A 20,062-nucleotide genomic window follows, 5' to 3' on the forward strand; every position below is an offset into this window, starting at 1 on the left:
GAGTGTACAACAGAAATTCTAATCAGCAATTGGTTGCATTAGTTCCGCATTTCTCTAATCTTCCGCGAAATACGCTCAATGTGAATGCGGGCTTTCAGACTGGCGTATTCTAGTAAATAAAAAATAACGTATTCTAGTAAATTTCTAGAATACACAGGTTACGCTTACGCAAGTTACGCCGCATGTGACGGCACCCTTAAACCTTGTGTCCACGATGCTAGAAATCGGTTCAAGATCTCGGACAGAGAAAAAATTAACAAATCGCATTTGAACAATTTGATTACATGACCATTGCGATTGGTCAAGTGTTTCTTCATCCGAGTTCTCGGACCGATTTCTAGCATCGTGGACACAAGGCTTTAGGAGTTTGGGCCATTCTCTTGCAAAGAAAACCGTAATACCGTCCATAACATAAAATATTGTTTTCCTAAACCTAAAGTGAATCGGAAATAATGAAGGCGTTGGAGTTATACAGCGGCATTGGAGGGATGCATTATGCGTTACGTGGTAAATTTAAATAATCGAAAAATATTACTACGTAATTATATATAATGAATCGTGTTTTTGTATTAAAGTACACTGTTAGAAATGTAACCACTTCCTTTACATGTAAATGAAGCTCGTGATTATGAATGAAATTAAAAATAATGAATGATTTAACTGAAAATTAAGTTACAGTAGTTACTTAAATGTAATGAACGTGTACTTTAAATTTAGGAAAAATACATTAAATTTCATGTACACGTACATAAATGTACTTTTCAGTTATAAATACATTAAATTTAATTTAATATTATGAAATAAAGTTTAAATTGTGTAATTTAAAAGTATAATAAATTTCATGAAATTTTTAACAGCGTAAGTTAAAACAACATGATATACAAGGCTAATAAAAGTCAAAAAATGCAATGAGTCTCTCCACTGTTCTTTTCATAAAATTATAATTAAAGAAGATATATAAAACAATAGCAGAGAAAATAAAAAAAATATAAAAATATTACAAAATACAATGACATGTTTCGACCTTACGTTTAGGTCCTCTTCAGATACACAAAGAAATTTCTAAGTACAGTAAAAATTGATATTCCATAATAAGAAAGCGACGGTTTTGTTACTTAATCGATGAGTGTTAGATCAGAGAACCGGAAAATTGCTCATCAAACGATTGGTTGACCGAATACGAAAAATGTCTCATTATTCTAGTTAAAACATAAAGAAACATAAGAACATTATAAGTTATCAAAACTAAATTTATGTTTTAACTTTTTTCAGAGAGTGGAATTGCAGCTAAAGTTGTTGCAGCAATTGATATAAATCCTGTTGCAAATGATGTTTACCATCACAATTTCCCAGAAACTGTTCTTATGAATAGAAATATTCAGTCCATTAATGCACAGGAATTAAACGAGTTAAATGTGGACATTATGTTTATGAGTCCTCCGTGTCAGCCTTTTACTAGATTAGGATTAAAGAAAGATGCTCTTGATAACAGAAGTTGTTCCTTGCAACACATTTTGAACTTGTTACCAAAATTGAAAAATTTAAGATACATTTTGCTTGAGAATGTTAAAGGTTTTGAAGTATCTCAAATGAGAAACAGATTAGTAGAATGCATAACAAGTTGTGGATATGCCTATAGAGAGTTAATATTAAGCCCGTGTCAATTTGGTATGCCTAACAGTAGACACAGATATTATTTACTGGCGAAAAGAAATAATCTGAAATTCTGTTTTAAACAGTCCTCGTTAGGGAATAATTTGTTTCCTGAATTATTTGAATTACTACCAAAAAGTAAACACTCAGTATTAGCGGAGAAAGAAGGTAAAATTAATCAGAAATCTGGCAGACTGTGTTACACATTAAATAATATTTTGGAACATATTGAAGATTCAAAGTATTTGGTGCCTTCTAAGTTACTACAAAAGAGAGCATGGGTATTAGATATACGAACATCTGAGAGCAATGGTTCCTGTTGCTTCACCAAAGGATACAGTTATTATGCAGAAGGTACAGGATCTGTATATTGCCCATTTACAGATAAAATAATCAAATTAAAGTATAATGAAATTGCTAATTATGAAAATGATTCGAATAAGCAAATGCAAATTTTGTCAGATTTGAAACTTAGGTTTTTCTCACCTAAAGAGATATGTCGATTAATGTGTTTTCCAGAAGATTTTAATTTTCCAGAACATATTACAGATAGACAAAAATACCGGCTGCTAGGGAATTCAATTAATATTCATGTAGTTAGCAGATTAATACTTTTATTATGTATTGAACATGAAGATGTATGAAAAATCAATGGATTTGCTACCTTTTTCCATCTTTTGTCCCATAACTTAATACTCTTGCAATATTTCTTATATATTCTTACATATTAAGTCGTATTCTTTCATTTAGAGAAGTATAGTGATATCTTTTATATAGCGATGTTTTTATAATTTAAAATAGGGGAGACTGGGGACAGTTGTAACAATACTTATATCTTTTAAATGATAAGAGATAAGATGAAGAACAAGAACAGTTGGTATCAAGGCCTGCGTTTGCCTCATGACATTAATCGCGTGTGTAAAAGAAGTAATATGTAGGGTGCTCAGATAAGCCATGTAAGTGTACGATGTTATACTTTTTTGCTTTAAACTTTAAAATAAAATGTTTTATATCACATTTTCATTTTATTAACTCTAAAATACATTTTTTCAAGCTATGTGCATTTTTTTGATATTTTGAAGTGGTTTCAAGTATATCTGTAAAAATTTTGACAATATCCATTTGGGATTAAAAGTATCGCATCGCCAGAGTACATCGTTGCGTTCAACGGACTCAATAGTTGAGTAAGAGCTATTGATGTATTCTTCCAGATCTAAAGTGCTGATTGGATGATCTAGAAGAATACATCAATAACAGCGAGCGCTCACTCAATTGTTGAGTCCGTTGAACGCAGCAATCGTAAAACCATTACAATTAACAATAAACGTTAAGAGCTCGCTCACCTCAAATTTTAATAAAAATACACTGAATCGATGCGTTTTTACATTAAAATAAAGATTTGATAAAAAAAAAAGTCGCTCTGCTTCGTGAACCGAAATATTTTAAGTTGATTCATATTCAGGTTAGGAAATTTGTCACAGCCACGAAATACTGCAATGCAAGCACGCGCTGAAGTCACATCTTCATGCTCTATAGCTACGAATGTGTTGTAAATATTTCTTTTTGTAATAGATATTATTCACTGCTTTAAAAACAAATTATTTGTTCTGAAACACAAATTTAATGTTTTAAAAACACAAATTCACTGCTTTTTAATAGTAAATTTACTGATTTAAAAACAAAAATAATATAAGATAATTTCTATTTTAGAACAGATAATTTATTTTTAAAGCACTGAATTTGTATTTTTAAAGCAATGAATTTCTGTTTTAGAATAGATAATTTTGTTTTTAGAACATGTTACGTGTTCTTTAACTCTGTTTTATTTTGCCTCAAATCAGAGCAAGATGTACTAATTCGGATTTTGATATTTTATTCATAAACAGCCTAAAATTACACCTTTTTGCAAATAGTACCATAAATCTAAATAGTTGTTGCGTTATGTGCATTAAAAGAAATAAACATATATGTCATAAATAAAGAAATATATGTATATTTCTAAAAAAAAATTGTCATGTCTCCCCTACCTAAATTGTACTGTTCCTACAGCATAAGTTGAATTCTATAAGTTCTTACATATATGTACAAAATTAAATTTCTTCTACAATTTTAAAACTAAAAAACTTTGTAGATAACTATAATATTAGGATAATAATTTTCTTTTCTTGAGCAAACTTTTTGAGTGCTTGGTACTTTGAATGCCAGGAATCTATCTCTTCCCTCATACGATTGTTGTCCTCCTGCATAGTTTCCATATCGCGATACTCTTGAGTTTTCTCAGACTCCAATTCATCCTTTTGCTCGATACGTTTTATGCGACAACTGGCTGCATAGCCTCTGTTCTTCAGCGTGCGCCTTCTCTGTTTCATACGTACAATTTCCTCTCTGGACAGTCCTCGCAATTTCAACTGTCTGTTTAAATCTCGCACTGATATTGTAACAAGCTCATCGTCACTAATGTCTAGACATGGGCCAGGCGACAGTGGATCCTATCAACAGATAGTACAAAAAATACAATTACTTAATGGAAACATCCTTATGTGGAGTATAATATTGAGATTAACTACTTTATTTGAATATGATAAAATTATTCAATATTCAAGGGATAATTAAAAAGGAGACAGACTTATTCACCAATTTCGACGAAATTAGGTTCATTTTACACGTTTTTGTATAAAATGAACGAATTTAGCAGAAAAAAGTATTGCTTCTTCCGTTCCGGAAACCGAGATACTATGGAGTTTTTGCAATAACATGAATCCAGATATGATGAACGCAAAATTCACATTATCCTTTTCTTAATTAGTTGTCAAGAAGAAGACAACCTGACCTTAGCGTTTACTGTACCTGGATAAAGGCCTCTTTCACCAATTCCAATTAACTTAATCAGTCGATTAGTCCATCGGAATTGACCAATCTCATTTGTTATTTTGTTTGACGATTGATGCGATTGGTCAATTCCAATGCACTAATCAACCAATTAAGTTAATCGGTGTTTGTGAAAGAGACCCTAAACGATATTGCAAAAATTCCCTAATGAGTTTCGATGACTTCAGATTAGGGGGTCAATTCTGTATCTTCAAACAAGGTGAAAATTACAAAAATGAGCAAATTTACTAGGTGTTGACCAATGAAATTATCAGTATTCTAGTAAATTCGCTCACTTTTGTAATTTTCACCTCGTTTCAAGATACAGAATCAAACCCTAGGAAATCTGTCACAACAATGGCATAAAGGGTTACATAAATTTTCTGTTTTATAAACACAAATCTTCTCTGCTTTAAAAATAAATTCTCTGCTTTAAAAATACAAATTGTCTGCATTAAAAATACAAATTTTTAGCTTTAAAAACAAATCATTTTCTATATAATTTTTGTTTTTAAGCAGTAGAGAATTTGTTTTTAAAGCAGAGAATTTGTATAATTGAAGCAGAAAGTCTCATTCTAGCCGCACTTACATATTCCTCTATCTATGCCATCGATGTGACAGATTTCCTAACCTGAATAGTCGTCAACTTTAATACTCAATATCTTGATTCGCGGGACAGAGCGACTTTTTTCTGTCTGATTTGTTTATTTCGTAAAAAAAAACGCATCAAATCAGCCTAATTTCATCAAAATCAATGAGTAAAAGCACATCTTCATAATTACCATTTAAGGTGAATAATGGAAAATTATACGTAACTCTTGCTCCTTGTGTGTGAACGTTTGTATTTTTAAAATATCAGGGAGAGAGAGAGAGAGAGAGAGAGAGAGAGAGAGAGAGAAAGAGAGAGAAAAAAAGACGCTAAATCATGGTTACATACCATCTTAATCGATCTCTTTCCATCCATGGTTATTTTCAACTTGATAGTTTTTCAGGGCCGAGAACAAAATAGTCTCGAAAATGCCCAAATCCTTCTGTCTTTTGCGTTTTCTCGATAAATATGCTTAGTCATTCTTGTAGATCTGAAAGACGCTTGGCGTTTCTGTTACCAGTACCGTTCTAAAAACATCAATAGCCTAGTTACACCATGGGCTTGAGATCAGTATTGTTAGGTATGCCGCCTTTTTAGCGCATGCGCACTACAGTACTAGTGTATTCAAGATCGTTTTAAGGGGATGCTAAACCGATTATCCAACTCAATCAAGGTCGATAGTACAGACTTTTTTAATTCCAATTTCGATAATAGTGGCGACATCTTTGATTTAGTTTTTACATTATATTATATAATATATATCATTCTGTCTTACTCAAACGCATACATCTGTTCTTATCTAACATATGCCAGCACCATCTATCGCAAGACCGCGCAACTACTACTACACGGAATTTCGGCTCTGTTGACAGTCCCAGTCTCCGCAAAGCATCTGTATACACGTATTTCCTATTCGGTGGGAATATATCTTTTCTAGACTTTCAATCTTAGTTCTACAAATTCGGTATCGTTCGTTTCAATAATGTGATGTTTGCTGCCCGCTTATTTTCAAGATATGGACTCTAAAACTCTTATATCAAGCAAATATATATCCGAGGTGACAGCTGTGCGAGCCAAAAATAAGTAAATTTTATAATTTTTTTTCGATTTTCTCATAAAATCCAGTGTAGCAAACATCCTCTGTGTGCGTACTATAATTTAAGTAATAATACTTTTGCAATCCGTACATCCAATACGGAGAAATCCCACCGAATAGGAATGTGGTAAAACAGAGGGGCTTTAGCATCGCCTTAAGTACAGTCTTAAGAAATCACGAACCAATCAGAGAGCTGCATTAGCGTATTAAGACATTACTTAAGACGGTATTGAAATAAAAATGGCCTATGGCTGTGTTCCATAATTGACTGCCAATACTGAAAATCTATAGTGCACGTGACGTAAACTGTAGCATTTTCAGTGCTGGCAGTAAATTTGGAATGCAGCCTATGAATACCGGCCTGAATGCACCCTAAGTCCGGATCTACAATAGGTGTTTTATGCCTTATGCCGTAAGAAACTGACCAATTACAGTCGAATCCGAGAAGAATAAGAGACTGTGATTCGCCCATTTCTTATGGCTTAAGGCTTAAAACCCTATTGTAGATCCGGGGTAAAGCGTGCCGTGTAAACGTAGAATGTTGGTTTATATAGCGCATCTATCGAGACAGGTTTGTTGTCATATTTGTTGTTTAATTACAATTGATTTTTGGTAATCGACGATTCGTTTTTTCTCTTCCTTTTTTTTTAATTTGAAAACGCAACAGTATCTCGATTATAATGGTTATATAATTACTTCAAATTTCTCTGGTAATCCCATGGTGCGGAATTGGCGGAACGTTTGTGATGGGTCGTAACTTCATTCTACCGATTCCACCGTTTTCTGTTGCGCAAATTTATTTCTTTTGCGGATTCCGTCGATGCATGCGTATGTATGTGACGTGCATGTACACACATACATGACTTATAAAAAATTACCTCGTTAATCTGATTTAAACGGAGAAAAATATCTTCTATACAAACGCCCTTGCTCTGTTCTCACTGAGCTGAGAAGATTATTGTCGTTACGATTGTTATAGGTTATAGTTTCTAAGCTGTTGAAAACAAGCTAATTCCTTGTAGGAATGAAAGGAGCTACAAAATTTCAAGCAGCAAATTATAACCTATAATGACCATAATCCGTCACAAAAAAGGAGTAAAAATGGTGGATGCGAATACCTACGTTTCTAGTGCTCTAGTATTGCTACCGCCATTATGCGTATTGTTTCACTGGTTGCGTTCAACAGACTCAACACACATATATCACGATGACAAAAGAAGATGTACGTGAATGTATAAAAATAAATTCAGACTACTTATGCGAGCGTATATTGTGAAGCGAATATAAACAGAAACACTATATGTGAAGTACAAATGTATCTGAACGAAAAGAAGTATACGTAGCTTCGCTGATCGCTGCATGTATTTGTTGCTCTGATTTGCGATTATAAATTTAAATATCTTTATAAATATTTTTATCTAAATATTTTTCTGAAAATGCAACTCACAGATGAGACTTTTTTTTGTTGAATTTGTTGATACCTCTTGCAGCAATTCCACTGGCATGTCAATTGTTGAATATTTTTTCCGTGCGAGCTACAAAAAAAGACTTCTTTTTCTCGAAGCATTTTGGGCTTAAAATAGCGAGCAATTACAGAAATCCATTTCTTTCAGCGGACTCCTTCTCAATTATAGGGGTTACAAATCAGGATCATTTTTTCGGCTCGTGCGCTATATATTTAGGTCTCCTTTTCTCATACTGCATGGTGGTAATATATGAAGTGAAAATCATAATTAGACACATTGGTCGCCCAAACTTACAGGGCGACAGGATGTGCACGCACAATGTTGAATGACGATAAAATTTGGTGTCTTTTTATTCTACCAAAGTTTTCCTTATCGAGTTTTAACTTAGCTGCGCTAGGCGTCTATTTTTCTACTAGTACTTGATTACGAAATAATTGGGGATTTATGAATAAAATTTATCACAGTCAGTGCAGTTGGCGCAAGCAACATTCTTTATGTGGTTTCAAGCCGTAGGAACCTTAATTATTTTTGAAGTAAGAATCGCTATTCAGTCTGCCGTGCCGCTATTGCTACTTGAACAATATTTACATATAGTATTTATCATGAGAGAAAAAGAATTGCAAAATCCTCAGAACATAACAATCCTATTATGACATCTTTATTTTGCACAGTATTTGTTTTTTACAATAAATTTATAATAAAAATACGTTATAATAAAAATATTTGCGTATGCATCGTCTAGAAAAAAATTAGAAAGTTCAATGCGTGTCATTACCATTCACCTGAGAAAGTTTATAATAAATTTCTGTATCCTATTTATTACAATATAATATAAAAATTATTGTTATCAAAATAGTATTCAAAACGATGACTACGATTATGCCCAACGCTTTGTAATTTATCGTTGTTCACTCGTATTAAATTTAAATAACTTTGTGAATTATAAAAAGGTTATAAAAAAGATCGTTGATTAATTTGAAATTTTGGAAAAGGTTTGGTATGAAGGAAGTGATTCAGTACATCTTTCAAGCTTATTCTAATCATAACTGCGTTTTAAAAAATTAAAATTTATGTTTACATATATAATGACAAATTCATATTCACTATAAAATTTACATATATTTATATAATCTTGCTTATTATTCTCAATTATATTATTTATTAATTTATTTATCTTATATTTAAATTGGTTTTGTTTTTTCAGGATAATATCTGTACAATATACCTATCGCAAGTTTGAAATCATACATATAGAAAATTTTCAGATTAAAAAAGATGTTTTAAACATATAAAAATTAAGAAAGATTAGTCTGAGAGGAAATTGAAATAAGAAAAATATACAATGCGACGTAAGTAATTATTTGAGTCTGTTACGATTAAGTAAAAATTTGATGGTTTTGTGAATAATTAATATAAATTGAAAGAAAAAAATACACTTACACACGCTCACACACTATTCATTCATAATGCATTCATTGACTCATTGTGATTGTTTCTATTATATCGCAGATTATTAGTTTTCAATGTACAGTTACAATTAATAAATTGATGTTCTTGTGAACGAACGATGATAGATAATACAATGAATTTTCATTGGATTCAATAATTGTGGAAATATGTTTGTAAATATGAGGTATTCAATGTGGAGCCGGAGATTTTCTTCGAAAATGCCATTCGCTTCTTGTTCAGATTAATGATATAATCTGAAACTGTAGAAAGTATGAAACATTTAATATAATTCATTCTGTAGTTATTTGTTTTAATTAGTATACGCATATATATATATATATATATGTATGTATATATATTTATACGCACATATACCGGGTGTCTGAAAATAATCGCCAAATATTTCATGGGCAGGTCGAGCGGACTAAATTGAGTCGAAAAGTCCTGTACCATTTTGCGAGTTTTCCCAATAGTTAACGAGATAGTAATCCTTAAATATAGCCGAATACGCGCGCCCCCACCCGGCTTACTACTGCGAAGTGTATACGCCTACCGATCGCTTGGCACGCGGGCCGTGGGGAGCAGGGACTGCCTGGGCTGAATCTTTAAGGATTAATATCTCGTTAACTATTGGGGAAACTAGCAAAATGGTACAGGACTTTTCGACTCAGTTTAGTCCGCTCTACCTGACCATGAAATATTTATTTTGGGAAATCCTGTATATGGTGTGTGTGTGTGTGTGTGTGGACAACTTTATTTTCTCACTTGCTAGTAGCACTACTACATCGCTCATGTATTATACAATGGTTTTAATATAAAATATAATGTGTGTATAAAAAAATGCAACCTTTCAATTCATATCTAAACAAATTATTTAAACTTACCTGTTATAAATTATTGATGAAATACACTGAGAACGGCAAATTGCATTGATAACAATGGAAGATTAATTGACACGTAACCAGCGGAACTACCTGTAATTAAATTAAAATTTTTAATAGTATAATTTAGTTTATAGTTCCATTTAATTTTATGCAACAGATGTTTGTGTGTTGATTAGAAGTCTGATATAATCGAATATCTCGAAAGAATTATATGTCGCGACACGTTCGAAGTTCTTGGAAAGATGGGGAAGGTCTGCCTCCCCTCTTTAATTATTCTTTCCAACATGTGAATACAACATGTGCTTTTTATATTTTAATGATTGAACATCTTGCGTTGCTACCAGTAACATTTTTAAATTTATTTTTTAACATTGAAAAGGACCCGATAGGGGTCAAAACATCTGTACGAATTTAGATTGTTTATAATAATATTGTTACTCGCACATTATCCTGAGTAGTTCTTAGCCCTATAATAAACTTTGAATTTAGACTGTTATATTTATAAATGCAGTCTTTTGCCTGTGGCGAATTTTTTTCCTTAGATAGCGAGTCCCATTTTAAATGGACACATGGAGTCTCATGTTGGCAATCACCCAATTTGACGCGCTCTGTCTTGACCTCCGTCTTCTAAATCCGCACACGGTGGCGCGACACGCTAGGGAGGCAGCGCTCCCAACCTAATCTCTATGTTACACTCACTGTTCTTCTTCCGTTGTCATGATGTAATGGCGACTTGTGCGTCACGCGGTTCTTTTCTTGTGTACGAGCAATATTATAACGTTTTACTCAAAAATATAAATAAGCGTTCGATTGAGTGTTTTGCGTCTACTTTGCTCAACTCATCCTAACACATGCTTCGTGAGGCGAAACCTTGACATGACTTCTAGGATACGAAATTAGAATTTAAAGAAAGTTACTGTATGTGAAACCTCTGCTTCTAGAGAAGGTTCACAAGATCCTTGGATTTATTTTTTCACATAGTACTGTATCCCTTTTTCCTGGGTCAGAGATCTAAACAAGGTATCTAGAAGAAGAAAAAGAAGAAGAAGGAGAAGAAGAAGGTGAAGGAGAAGTAGAAGAAAGAGAAGAAGAAGGAGAAGAAGAAGAAGAAGAAGAAGAAGAAGAAGAAGAAGAAGAAGAAGAAGAAGAGCGTTCCGTGTAATCGCCCGTAATGATTTGTGCTAATACACATTCTTCTCTTCTATACGCGTCCCGTAATTTGCTTAATATTTTGCATTATAGGTAATTTAAAAGCTAAGTATCAAATAACATTTCGTAAAGAAAAAAATCGTCATAGAAAATTCCTAGGAATACGATATTTCAAGAACAAACGATTGTTCTAAACCTCACTATACATCACACTTTACACACATAAGCACGCGCGTGTAGGCTCATACACGTATAGAATATTTGGTAATGACCGGATTACCTCTTATGAGCACGTACAACGGATTAAACTGAACTGAAAAGTCCTGTACCATTTTGCAATGTTCAATAATTAACAAGAAATTAATTACCCAAGCGCGCAGAATGAACGCGTATTCGCTTGGCCAAATGCAAGCTTGACAAGATATGACCGTCTAACGCGGAGTTTTTTTTTTCTCTGTTCGTGTTATCATTGCCAACATTTCCGGTTGTAGTAAACAACTCCCCGTGCGCCTAGCTATCTACGAGGCTGGACAGTAGTATTTCGTTACGTGCTTGCATTTTTCGGTAAACTGGGTAGATTCGAAGGAATTTTTTGTTAACTATTGCAAAAATTGCAAAATGATGGGAGGGCTCCGATTGCACACATCGCATATTGCACACATGTATCGCTGATTGGCCAATTTAAAAATAAAATAATCTCATTGGCAAAACATTGAAAAATTACTAGGCATCAGTTGATATGAGTGGTGTGTACAATCAGAACTGTAGGCAAACGGGATCCTCCCAAAATGATACAGGACAATTCGATTTAGTTTAATTTGTTCTATGTACTCATAAAAGGTGATCCGGTCATTATCGAAAACCGTATGTATGAACACTATGAACAGTAAAAAACATTTTGTGTTTATGTTTAAACGAATCCTTGTTAAAATATTTGTGTTGAATTTTTAACATATTCGAATATTAATTCAACATAATGTGATTGTGTAATTAGAATATTTTGTGTTAAATTAAAATTTAACATTTTTCAGTGTTAAAATAATACAATTTATTAGCGTTTTCTCTTGGGATACACTGGGTGCAGTCTCATACCGCACCAGTTGCGTGTAAGCGCTACACTCAGCTACAGTGCCTGCTACACTACACTAGAGTAGTGCACACCATGGTGTACACTGTATCATTATTATGCTAAAACCCTGTTCCTGCTTGACTTTTATTTTCAAATTTTAAATGTCACACTGGTTCTACACGGTCTCTTTGAGACGGTGTAGCAAAATCCCACTTCGTGCATAAAATTTGCACTACACCGTAGCCGCGGAAACACGGTACACCGAATGAGTTCGCTTACCACCAGCCATGGAAACACGGTACATTGTCTGAGTGTTGCACTAGTGGGCGATAGTGCAGCCAAGAGAAAACGCTATATGAATACATTCTGATGTAACCGCACTAAAAATAAGGCCTTTTTTGGAATTCTTTTTAAAGAAAACTATAAGACACACGGTTCTAATTTTTGACATACTTATTAACACATGTCAATAAATAAAAAAAATTTTTACAGTAATATTTTCATTCCAAAATTCCAAGAAATTAGAGGCACAGCGTTGAAAAAATGAAATGACCAAACGGTTGACACGATATCTCGAGAACCATAATAGTCTGAAATAAAAAACAAAATTTTTTCTTAAAGTTTATTCGTGTGGCTATCGCGTAAAACAGAATTATTGAAAAATACTGATAATTCACGAGTTGACACGTGTTTTTAGAAAGTGATTTGAAAAAACGCTTTTTTTTCGTTCAAAAAGGTTGGATAAATTTAATTTTTAATGAAACCGGTTTATTCCGCTTTACGCGATAGCTAGTCAATCTACGAATACAACGTCGTAAGAATTTTTTAAATCGATCGGTAAATTTTTCCGAAATCGTGTTAACCATTCAAAAAAACAACGTTCCGAGAAAAACGCGTTTAAAGTTTTTTTAGATTCTTTTAAAATAAAATAATAATTAAACTATTTACCGTTAATCAGCGATTCCTGGTCCATAAAGTAAGCTTTCAACTTTCTGAAACATTTGGCTGTAAAAAAAAGAACTTTTGGCTGTAGTATTGTTAATTCTTCGAATTTCTTTCTGAAATTTTGAAAATAAAAAACAAATAGACTTTGGCTGTGGAATCGTTAATTCTTCGAATTTTTTTCTGAAATTTTGACAGCGTATTCTTGAAATGTTGCACAATCGAAATATGCAATAAAAAATCTATTTTTTGAAAATTTTACACCAGAATGTACCCTTAAAGGTAAACAAATAACATAAAAATAATGTAGTTTTAAAGCATAAATTCTAAGTAAATGAACAAAACGTGTGTGTTAATTTAATATATTATAAATGTTAATTTTTTACTGAAGAAATGTTCTGTACAACTAATTACATATTTTGTATGTAAAAAAGTATAGATATTTTGTGTCATTTTTTCTTTGTAACAGTATATTGGTTAAATCTATATATTGCATATGTTAAATATCACAGAGGCATCGTCTAAATTAAAATAGCATCTAATTTCAGTTAAATTTAAGATTATAAATGTGTCAATTTAACATAAAATAATAAAATTTGCTTTTAAATTGTGTCAAAATATTACACTTCTAGTGTTAATTTTTTACATAATATTTGTGTTACCTTTTAACATATTCATCTTATGTTAAATCAACATAAAAATCTGGGTGAACCGTTTGGGGCATGTAAAATGTGTTAAAATAACACCAAATTTTTTATTGTGTAGTGATAAATTGATCATCTAGAAATAAACTGAATCTTACCATCATCATTAGATTTCGATTTGCCTAAGGTCTGGATTTCCATTTTACGGTGTAACTTCGTTGTAGTAGTTGATGTAGTAGTAAACGTTCCTGCACAACAAGTGTAATATTATATACTGTCTCAGTAAATAATTTACAAATATATAACAAAGATATAAAGTAAGCATTCATAAATTAGATTTTGAGATAAATCAAACAAAAGGTAAAATATCTTCTAAAACTACCACGGTAATTGTTGCGCAAATTAATACATGCTTCCCTAATAGAACCTAAATGATACGTTACGTATCTTTTTACTATTCGAACTCAAGTAATGGTATTATAGCTTTAATTCTTTTACAAAAATATTCTCATCGAAGGTCTTTCTATTTTAACCCAGTAATGGCAGCTTTAATTCTCTGTCAAAAATTATTACCCTTTGAAAAAAACTATTGTACCAAATTAAAATTAAAGAATTAAAACCCGAATGTGTGTGCTACTGTCTTTATCAACCAAGTTGATATGAAGTCTGAGAAAAAAGTTTTATGGTGCAATATAAGACCGACAACAGGAAACTATGATAAATAGTACCACGTTCAGACACGATCACGATGGGGCACGTGCATCGTTACACGCTTTGTTTATATTTTTTGTTTATGTATTGAGTAGGACGTGCGCCAGCTGAAATGATGCTATACCACTTCAGCAAATATCCGACTTAGGCTGTGTTCCAAAATTGACTGCCAGTACTGGAAATCTATAGTGTACGTAACGTAAACTGTTATAGCATTTTCAGTGTTGGCTGTAAATTTGAAACACAGCCATAAAGTATGTTCCACTTGACACTCATAGAATCACTTCATTTTTGTTGTTTATGAAATGTTAAACAAGGACAAATAATGCTTGCGACCAATGTTATTCAATCGTAAAAATGGAATTGAGTGACAAACAGACACTGCCGTCATACGATCCACCAGATCCATTTTTTAGTTTTTGACCAAGGTCCATTTAGCCATTTGATTTTGGTTAGATTTTTCCATATTTTGTTATATGTTATCTTTGTGTCAAGTGTCACAACGATTTGATTTTGTACCACAAAATTTTTCCAATTTTCTAAACTTTTTAATAAGAATAAGAGAGATAAAATACATTCTCATAAGGGTAAAAGCGTTCAGCGTGTGCATATATGCAACTGAGTTATACAATCGTGTAAGTTATGAAAATTATTAGGCTTAAGGGGTCCTAAAGTCGTCCTATTTTACCACGATTTTAGGAGAAATATCCAAATTGGCTTTACAAATTGTAAAATTTTGTTTACAGCAACCCCGAAGCCTACATCAAGGACTTTGAGGGCACCTGAAGGCGGCCAGTCTGTGGCCCCCATTGAAATGTGGATCCAGGAAGAGGACTCGCATATAGAGGTTTGCGAAGGGACGCGGGTAAGAGATAAAATTCCCATCCACACTTCCAAAGTGTTCGACCGACGACTAAAATCTCTTGAATGTTGTTTAGAATCACGACCTGGATAACATTTGTCAAAATAAAGACTATTAGAGGTTGTACCTCTTATTTTCATTTTTACGTAGAAATAAATTTTTAGTGCAAAAGTAAGAATAAGAGGAACAATCTCCAATGATCTTGATCTTGACAAATGTTATCCAGGTAATAATCCTGAATAACATTTAGGAGATTTTAGCCGCTGGTCAGACACCTTGGATAATGCTAATGCAGGCACATACTATGACTTTCAAACCTCATAACTCGAAAAGTATTTAATGAACAAATATTTTATTATAATGTTTTGGGAAGCTCTCGAGATGTGCTATAAGAATATGCAATGAAAAATGGGGTGTTCGATTTAAAAAAATTAATGTGACCTTGACCTGACCTTGGCGACGCTACTCAAGATCAAACCAATGTGATTAGTAAATAGACCTTTTTGAACCCTACAACTTTTGTCTGAAACACTTTTCTGTAATTCTTATACTTTCCATGATATTCAGGTGTCACTTTCCGAACATCCTGTATATGTACATATACCTATATATACACATTCGTATATATATGTGTATATATGTATATTAGTTGAAGTAAATATTTGTTACTAACCAGCATAATAAACAGTCTTGCGAGAAACGTTGTATAAAGCTTTAGATATGCTGAGCAAACATTTAACAATAGTTGTTTCCGGTAAATCTTCATCCAATAAGGTGACGCGCAACAGGATATTATACAGCCCATCGTCACGCAGTTTTATGGTGGAATTATCAACTTTTCTCTCCGAAATATTTCTGCAATGTCAACATAAATACAATTATGAAAAATAATATAAAGCAAAAATATTTACATTCTGATAAACCTCATGTTTTAACTGGTTTTAAATAAATATTCATTTTAGAAAATAAGTAATAGAAAAATAGTAACCCCCGCTATTTCGAATTTGTGCGCAGTGGTTTACCACCGGATCAGCATACCGTTGTTTTTGTATCATGGTATATGCATCATATATTAAAACTGCACATTATAATTGCAATTATCTCAAAAACTAGACGGTCAATATGTTTCTAATTGCACACAAATATAGAGAGCATTTCAACTTACTTGTGTTTCAAATTTAGCACATTCCTAAGAAAATTATTTCATGCTAGTACTACTTTAGGCCGAATTAACGTTATTTCTCATAACAACTGGCGCCAAGTTAAATTTCACATAATCTTATGTATCGTTCGTATAAAAGATTACGTTTTTAAAAAAGATAAAGAAAGATGTCAAGAATATATGTGCTTCTCGAAAAGGACCTAACCCATACAGCATCAATTACTGTGGAAAATTTTCAGAAATGTTTCTAATTATTTTTTTACTTAAATTCTTATAATCTTAATAAAAATTGTTGAATATAAAAAGCACTTACTCGACAGAAATATTTAAAGCCGGTTGAGGATAAAGTCCTTCAGCGATACACGTTATTTCGACTCCATCTTTATTATTTATAATCTTTTTCCTATACACGAGTTCGAACTTATCTTCTGTAGCTGTAACAAAAATTAAATATAATGTATTGTTTGTGATCAATGTTCGATAAATCTTAAAAGCAACGAACCCATCTATGATGACCTTGACCTTGACATATATAGTCAAGGTCATGGCTCTGAGTGATCATCGGAAGGTTTAAACTCGAGTTAGTTATTTGTTCAAAAGTTATTAACAAAATACGTCCCGATAGAACAAAGATTTTCTGTTTCAAAATAAATTTTCTGCTTTAAAAACAAAAAATTTTCTGTAAAAACGTTATTTTTTTGTTTTAAAGAAGAGAATTTGGTTTAAAAGCGGACATTTATTATATGATTTTGTAACGACTTTTTATTCGAAGCGAGATCCACTTATGTTCCTCCCTGCCTGTGGACGAACATATAGTTATCTTGAAAATGATGTCCAAATGATATCTTATAATAATCATTTATTAGAGGCATCTACTAGGAGAATTCTTTGAGATATCTCATGTCAGAGATTTCTTGAAATTTTTATCTTTATGATATCATGTTAAATGATATCAATTTGTTCTCTCATGGAAGATATTATGTTGTATGGTATTTGAGCTATACAAATGCACATGCGTCACTATATTTGATTTAGAAACTAGACATAATTATGATATCTTTTATGAGAAATCTATTTGTTGTCATTTTTGAAGATATTATAAAAATAACATTTTCAAGAAGCAGACTCATAACTTGTCCTATAAAATTTAAGACAGCACAAAATACTAAAGGATAACGAAAAGATGTCTAAAAGATGATGAAAGTATGATCGTTTTGTCTCTTCAGCAAGATGAAAGATGAATATAAGTCTTTTAGTTTTGTTGAAAATACAACTTAAAAAAAAAAGACATATTTTCGTTATCTTTCTCTGATTGTCTTCTCGGTAAAACGAAAAGTCGACTAAAAGACATCTTTTCAAAACAAAAATTATGATAGTGGATAGACAAAGACATAAGAGACCTGAAATTAAAAACATAGGCCGTTTTGAAGTAGTAAATGAATACATGTATTTGGGATCCGTCATTAGTAACTTAGGAACAACAGAAGGCGAGGCCGAAGATGTGACCTAACAAAAGTCGCAACGAAGAAATTAACAAAAGTTTGGAGGGACAAACACATATCCACTGAACTGAAGAAGAGACTATAAACTATCTTGTTTTTCCGATTCTAACATATGCATCCGAGTCCTCGACACTAATTGTAAGAGCAACAGAGAGGAGGAAGGTAGACTCGACGAAGATGTACTGCTGGCGCAGAATGCTCCGTATATCATGGACGGAACATCGGACAAATGAATCAATACTGCGTGAACTGAACACCCGCCAAAGGCTATCTACAAAAATCTTAAAAAGAACCCTGCAATTCTTCGGCTATATAATGAGACGAGAAGAAGGTTTAGAAAGATTGATAGTACAAGTCAAGGTAGAGGGCAAGAGGTCAAGATGACGTTCTCCAACCCGCTCGACCGATCAGATGATCCAAACAACAAACAAATCATTTCAGACACTGGCAGACGAAGCCCGCGACAGGACGACGTGGAGGAGAACGGTGGACGATGCCACAGCGCAATGATCACCACATTCCCTCAAGGGAATCAGAACTGAGGAAGAATCAATGACTATCCACTGAAAAAATAAAAGTTCCTACATTTTTTCTTTTTTATAGCGGTTATTTTTAAAGAAACTTTTTTTTTGTAATCTCTCACGGAGTAAGAAAGTAAATAATAATTATATTCCTTGAATGAGTTTTTGTATGAAAAAAGGTTTAAAAAGTGATTTCCTTACATTTCTATAACATTGGGCTTATTGTGAGATTTTATCTGAAATTAGATATTTAAATTATTTTTTAAAAACATACTTACGTTGAGAGATTCGAACCTAAATTATGAATCCCTCTGGATTATGAGTTTCCTACCTTACGTGATACACTATTTCTTCAATTGATAAATTATATGTTACTTATTACCTATTGAAGTTTGTTAAATCTTGCCCAATGTTGAACATTGAGCCAACGTTGGCGACATCACGGCAAACTGACTATCCTTAATCGAATACGGCGCGATGTCGGCCTAGGCTACATTAGTCGACTCTTACTCGATGACGACTCTTGGCCGTTGTTGGGTAAATGTTGGCAATATGTTGACAACCGATTGTCCCGCCAATCAGGGCGCGACATCGCCCAGTTGTCATGCCAACCACGGCGCGACGTCTATTCAAGCGACGTTAACCGAATCTTATTTAATGTCGACTCTCGGCTTAACGTTGGCAGTATGTCGGCAATCAGTTGTCATGCCAACTACGACGAGATGTCGGCCCAGGCTAGGTCAGCCTACTTTTATCTAAAAACAACTTTAGGCTACCATCGGGCCAATGTTGGGCCAACGTTGACAGTATGTCGGCAACCGATTGTCCCTTCAATCACGGCACAACGTCGGCCCATGCAATGTTAGAGGATTCTTACTCGATGACGACTATGGGGCCAATGTTAACGTTATATCGACAACCGATTGTCACGCCAATTACGGCCCAGGCTACGTTAACCGATTCTTGTCTGAAGATAACTTTAAACCACTGTTGGGGAAACATTGGGCCAACGTTGGCATTATCCCCCGTGTGGGGCACGATCTTGTCGTGATGCGGGGTCTCAGCTCGACCGTCTCCCGCCCCGTTTTCGGGCCTGGGTGTCGGCTGGGGGTGCTAACTGTGCCCCGTACGCGGCTCTCCGTTAGATAGGAAGAGCCGTGTACATTCCGTACGAGACTTGGTTCATTCCCGGTGCGCCTATGCGCATCTGAATATGGTCCAGGTACGGGTTTGACACACTCGCGCACTCGAGTCCCCGTAACCTCTGCATTGCACACATTCTGAGGTCCTGACTCCTTGCCTTGCAAGGAGACTCTGGGATCCTCTTGCAGCAGAGGCCGGGCGTCCAAGACTGCATCTAAATTCCTGGGCGATGAGCTGCACCTCTATAAAAGCCCCCTTATCCCCCGGCAGTAGTGCATGGCTGGGGGACAGACGGCTGATGGGTGAATCAGCCAATCATCAACGGCCATGTGGGAATTCCCCCCCCCCCCCC

General features: G+C 33.7%; 3 protein-coding genes across 3 annotated transcripts in view; 1 reads left to right on the top strand and 2 right to left on the bottom strand.

The window, feature by feature from the left end:
• The first annotated feature begins 299 nt into the window (after nt 1–299).
• Nucleotides 300–2,679, top strand: Mt2 (tRNA (cytosine(38)-C(5))-methyltransferase). Its single transcript, XM_018515888.1, has 2 exons — nt 300–507; nt 1,273–2,679. Exons 1-2 carry the CDS (start codon nt 453–455, stop codon nt 2,295–2,297), a joined length of 1,080 nt encoding a protein of 359 aa, XP_018371390.1. The 5' UTR covers nt 300–452; the 3' UTR covers nt 2,298–2,679.
• A 1,109-nt stretch (nt 2,680–3,788) lies between these two features.
• On the bottom strand, nt 3,789–5,633 carry maf-S (MAF bZIP transcription factor K). Its single transcript, XM_018515870.1, has 2 exons — nt 5,459–5,633; nt 3,789–4,142 (listed from the first exon to the last, which is right to left on the bottom strand). Exons 1-2 carry the CDS (start codon nt 5,483–5,485, stop codon nt 3,789–3,791), a joined length of 381 nt encoding a protein of 126 aa, XP_018371372.1. The 5' UTR covers nt 5,486–5,633.
• Nucleotides 5,634–8,986: 3,353 nt separating this feature from the next.
• The window catches only part of LOC108766608 (uncharacterized), a 39,388-nt gene continuing 28,312 nt past the window's right edge, over nt 8,987–20,062 (bottom strand). The window contains exons 3-7 of the mRNA XM_018516009.1: nt 16,858–16,978; nt 16,056–16,237; nt 13,968–14,057; nt 10,006–10,095; nt 8,987–9,381 (exon numbers count right to left, since the gene is read on the bottom strand). Of these exons, the coding sequence (XP_018371511.1) occupies nt 10,016–10,095; nt 13,968–14,057; nt 16,056–16,237; nt 16,858–16,978 (473 nt within the window). The 3' untranslated portion in view covers nt 8,987–9,381; nt 10,006–10,015. The remainder of the gene's footprint in view (nt 9,382–10,005; nt 10,096–13,967; nt 14,058–16,055; nt 16,238–16,857; nt 16,979–20,062) is intronic.

The sequence above is a fragment of the Trachymyrmex cornetzi genome, unplaced genomic scaffold (assembly GCF_001594075.2).
Source record: "Trachymyrmex cornetzi isolate Tcor2-1 unplaced genomic scaffold, Tcor1.1 scaffold607, whole genome shotgun sequence".
Taxonomy (NCBI): Eukaryota; Metazoa; Arthropoda; class Insecta; order Hymenoptera; family Formicidae; genus Trachymyrmex; species Trachymyrmex cornetzi.

What these genes read in the sequence shown, in the direction of transcription:
- Mt2 (XM_018515888.1), top strand. Translation starts at nt 453, where the DNA reads ATGAAGGCGTTGGAGTTATACAGCGGCATTGGAGGGATGCATTATGCG. An exon ending in GATGCATTATGCGTTACGTG is followed by an intron (nt 508 to 1,272) that starts GTAAATTTAAAT and finishes AACTTTTTTCAG; the next exon opens with AGAGTGGAATTGCAGCTAAA.
- maf-S (XM_018515870.1), bottom strand. Translation starts at nt 5,485, where the DNA reads ATGGATGGAAAGAGATCGATTAAGATG. An exon ending in GAAAGAGATCGATTAAGATG is followed by an intron (nt 4,143 to 5,458) that starts GTATGTAACCAT and finishes ATCTGTTGATAG; the next exon opens with GATCCACTGTCGCCTGGCCC.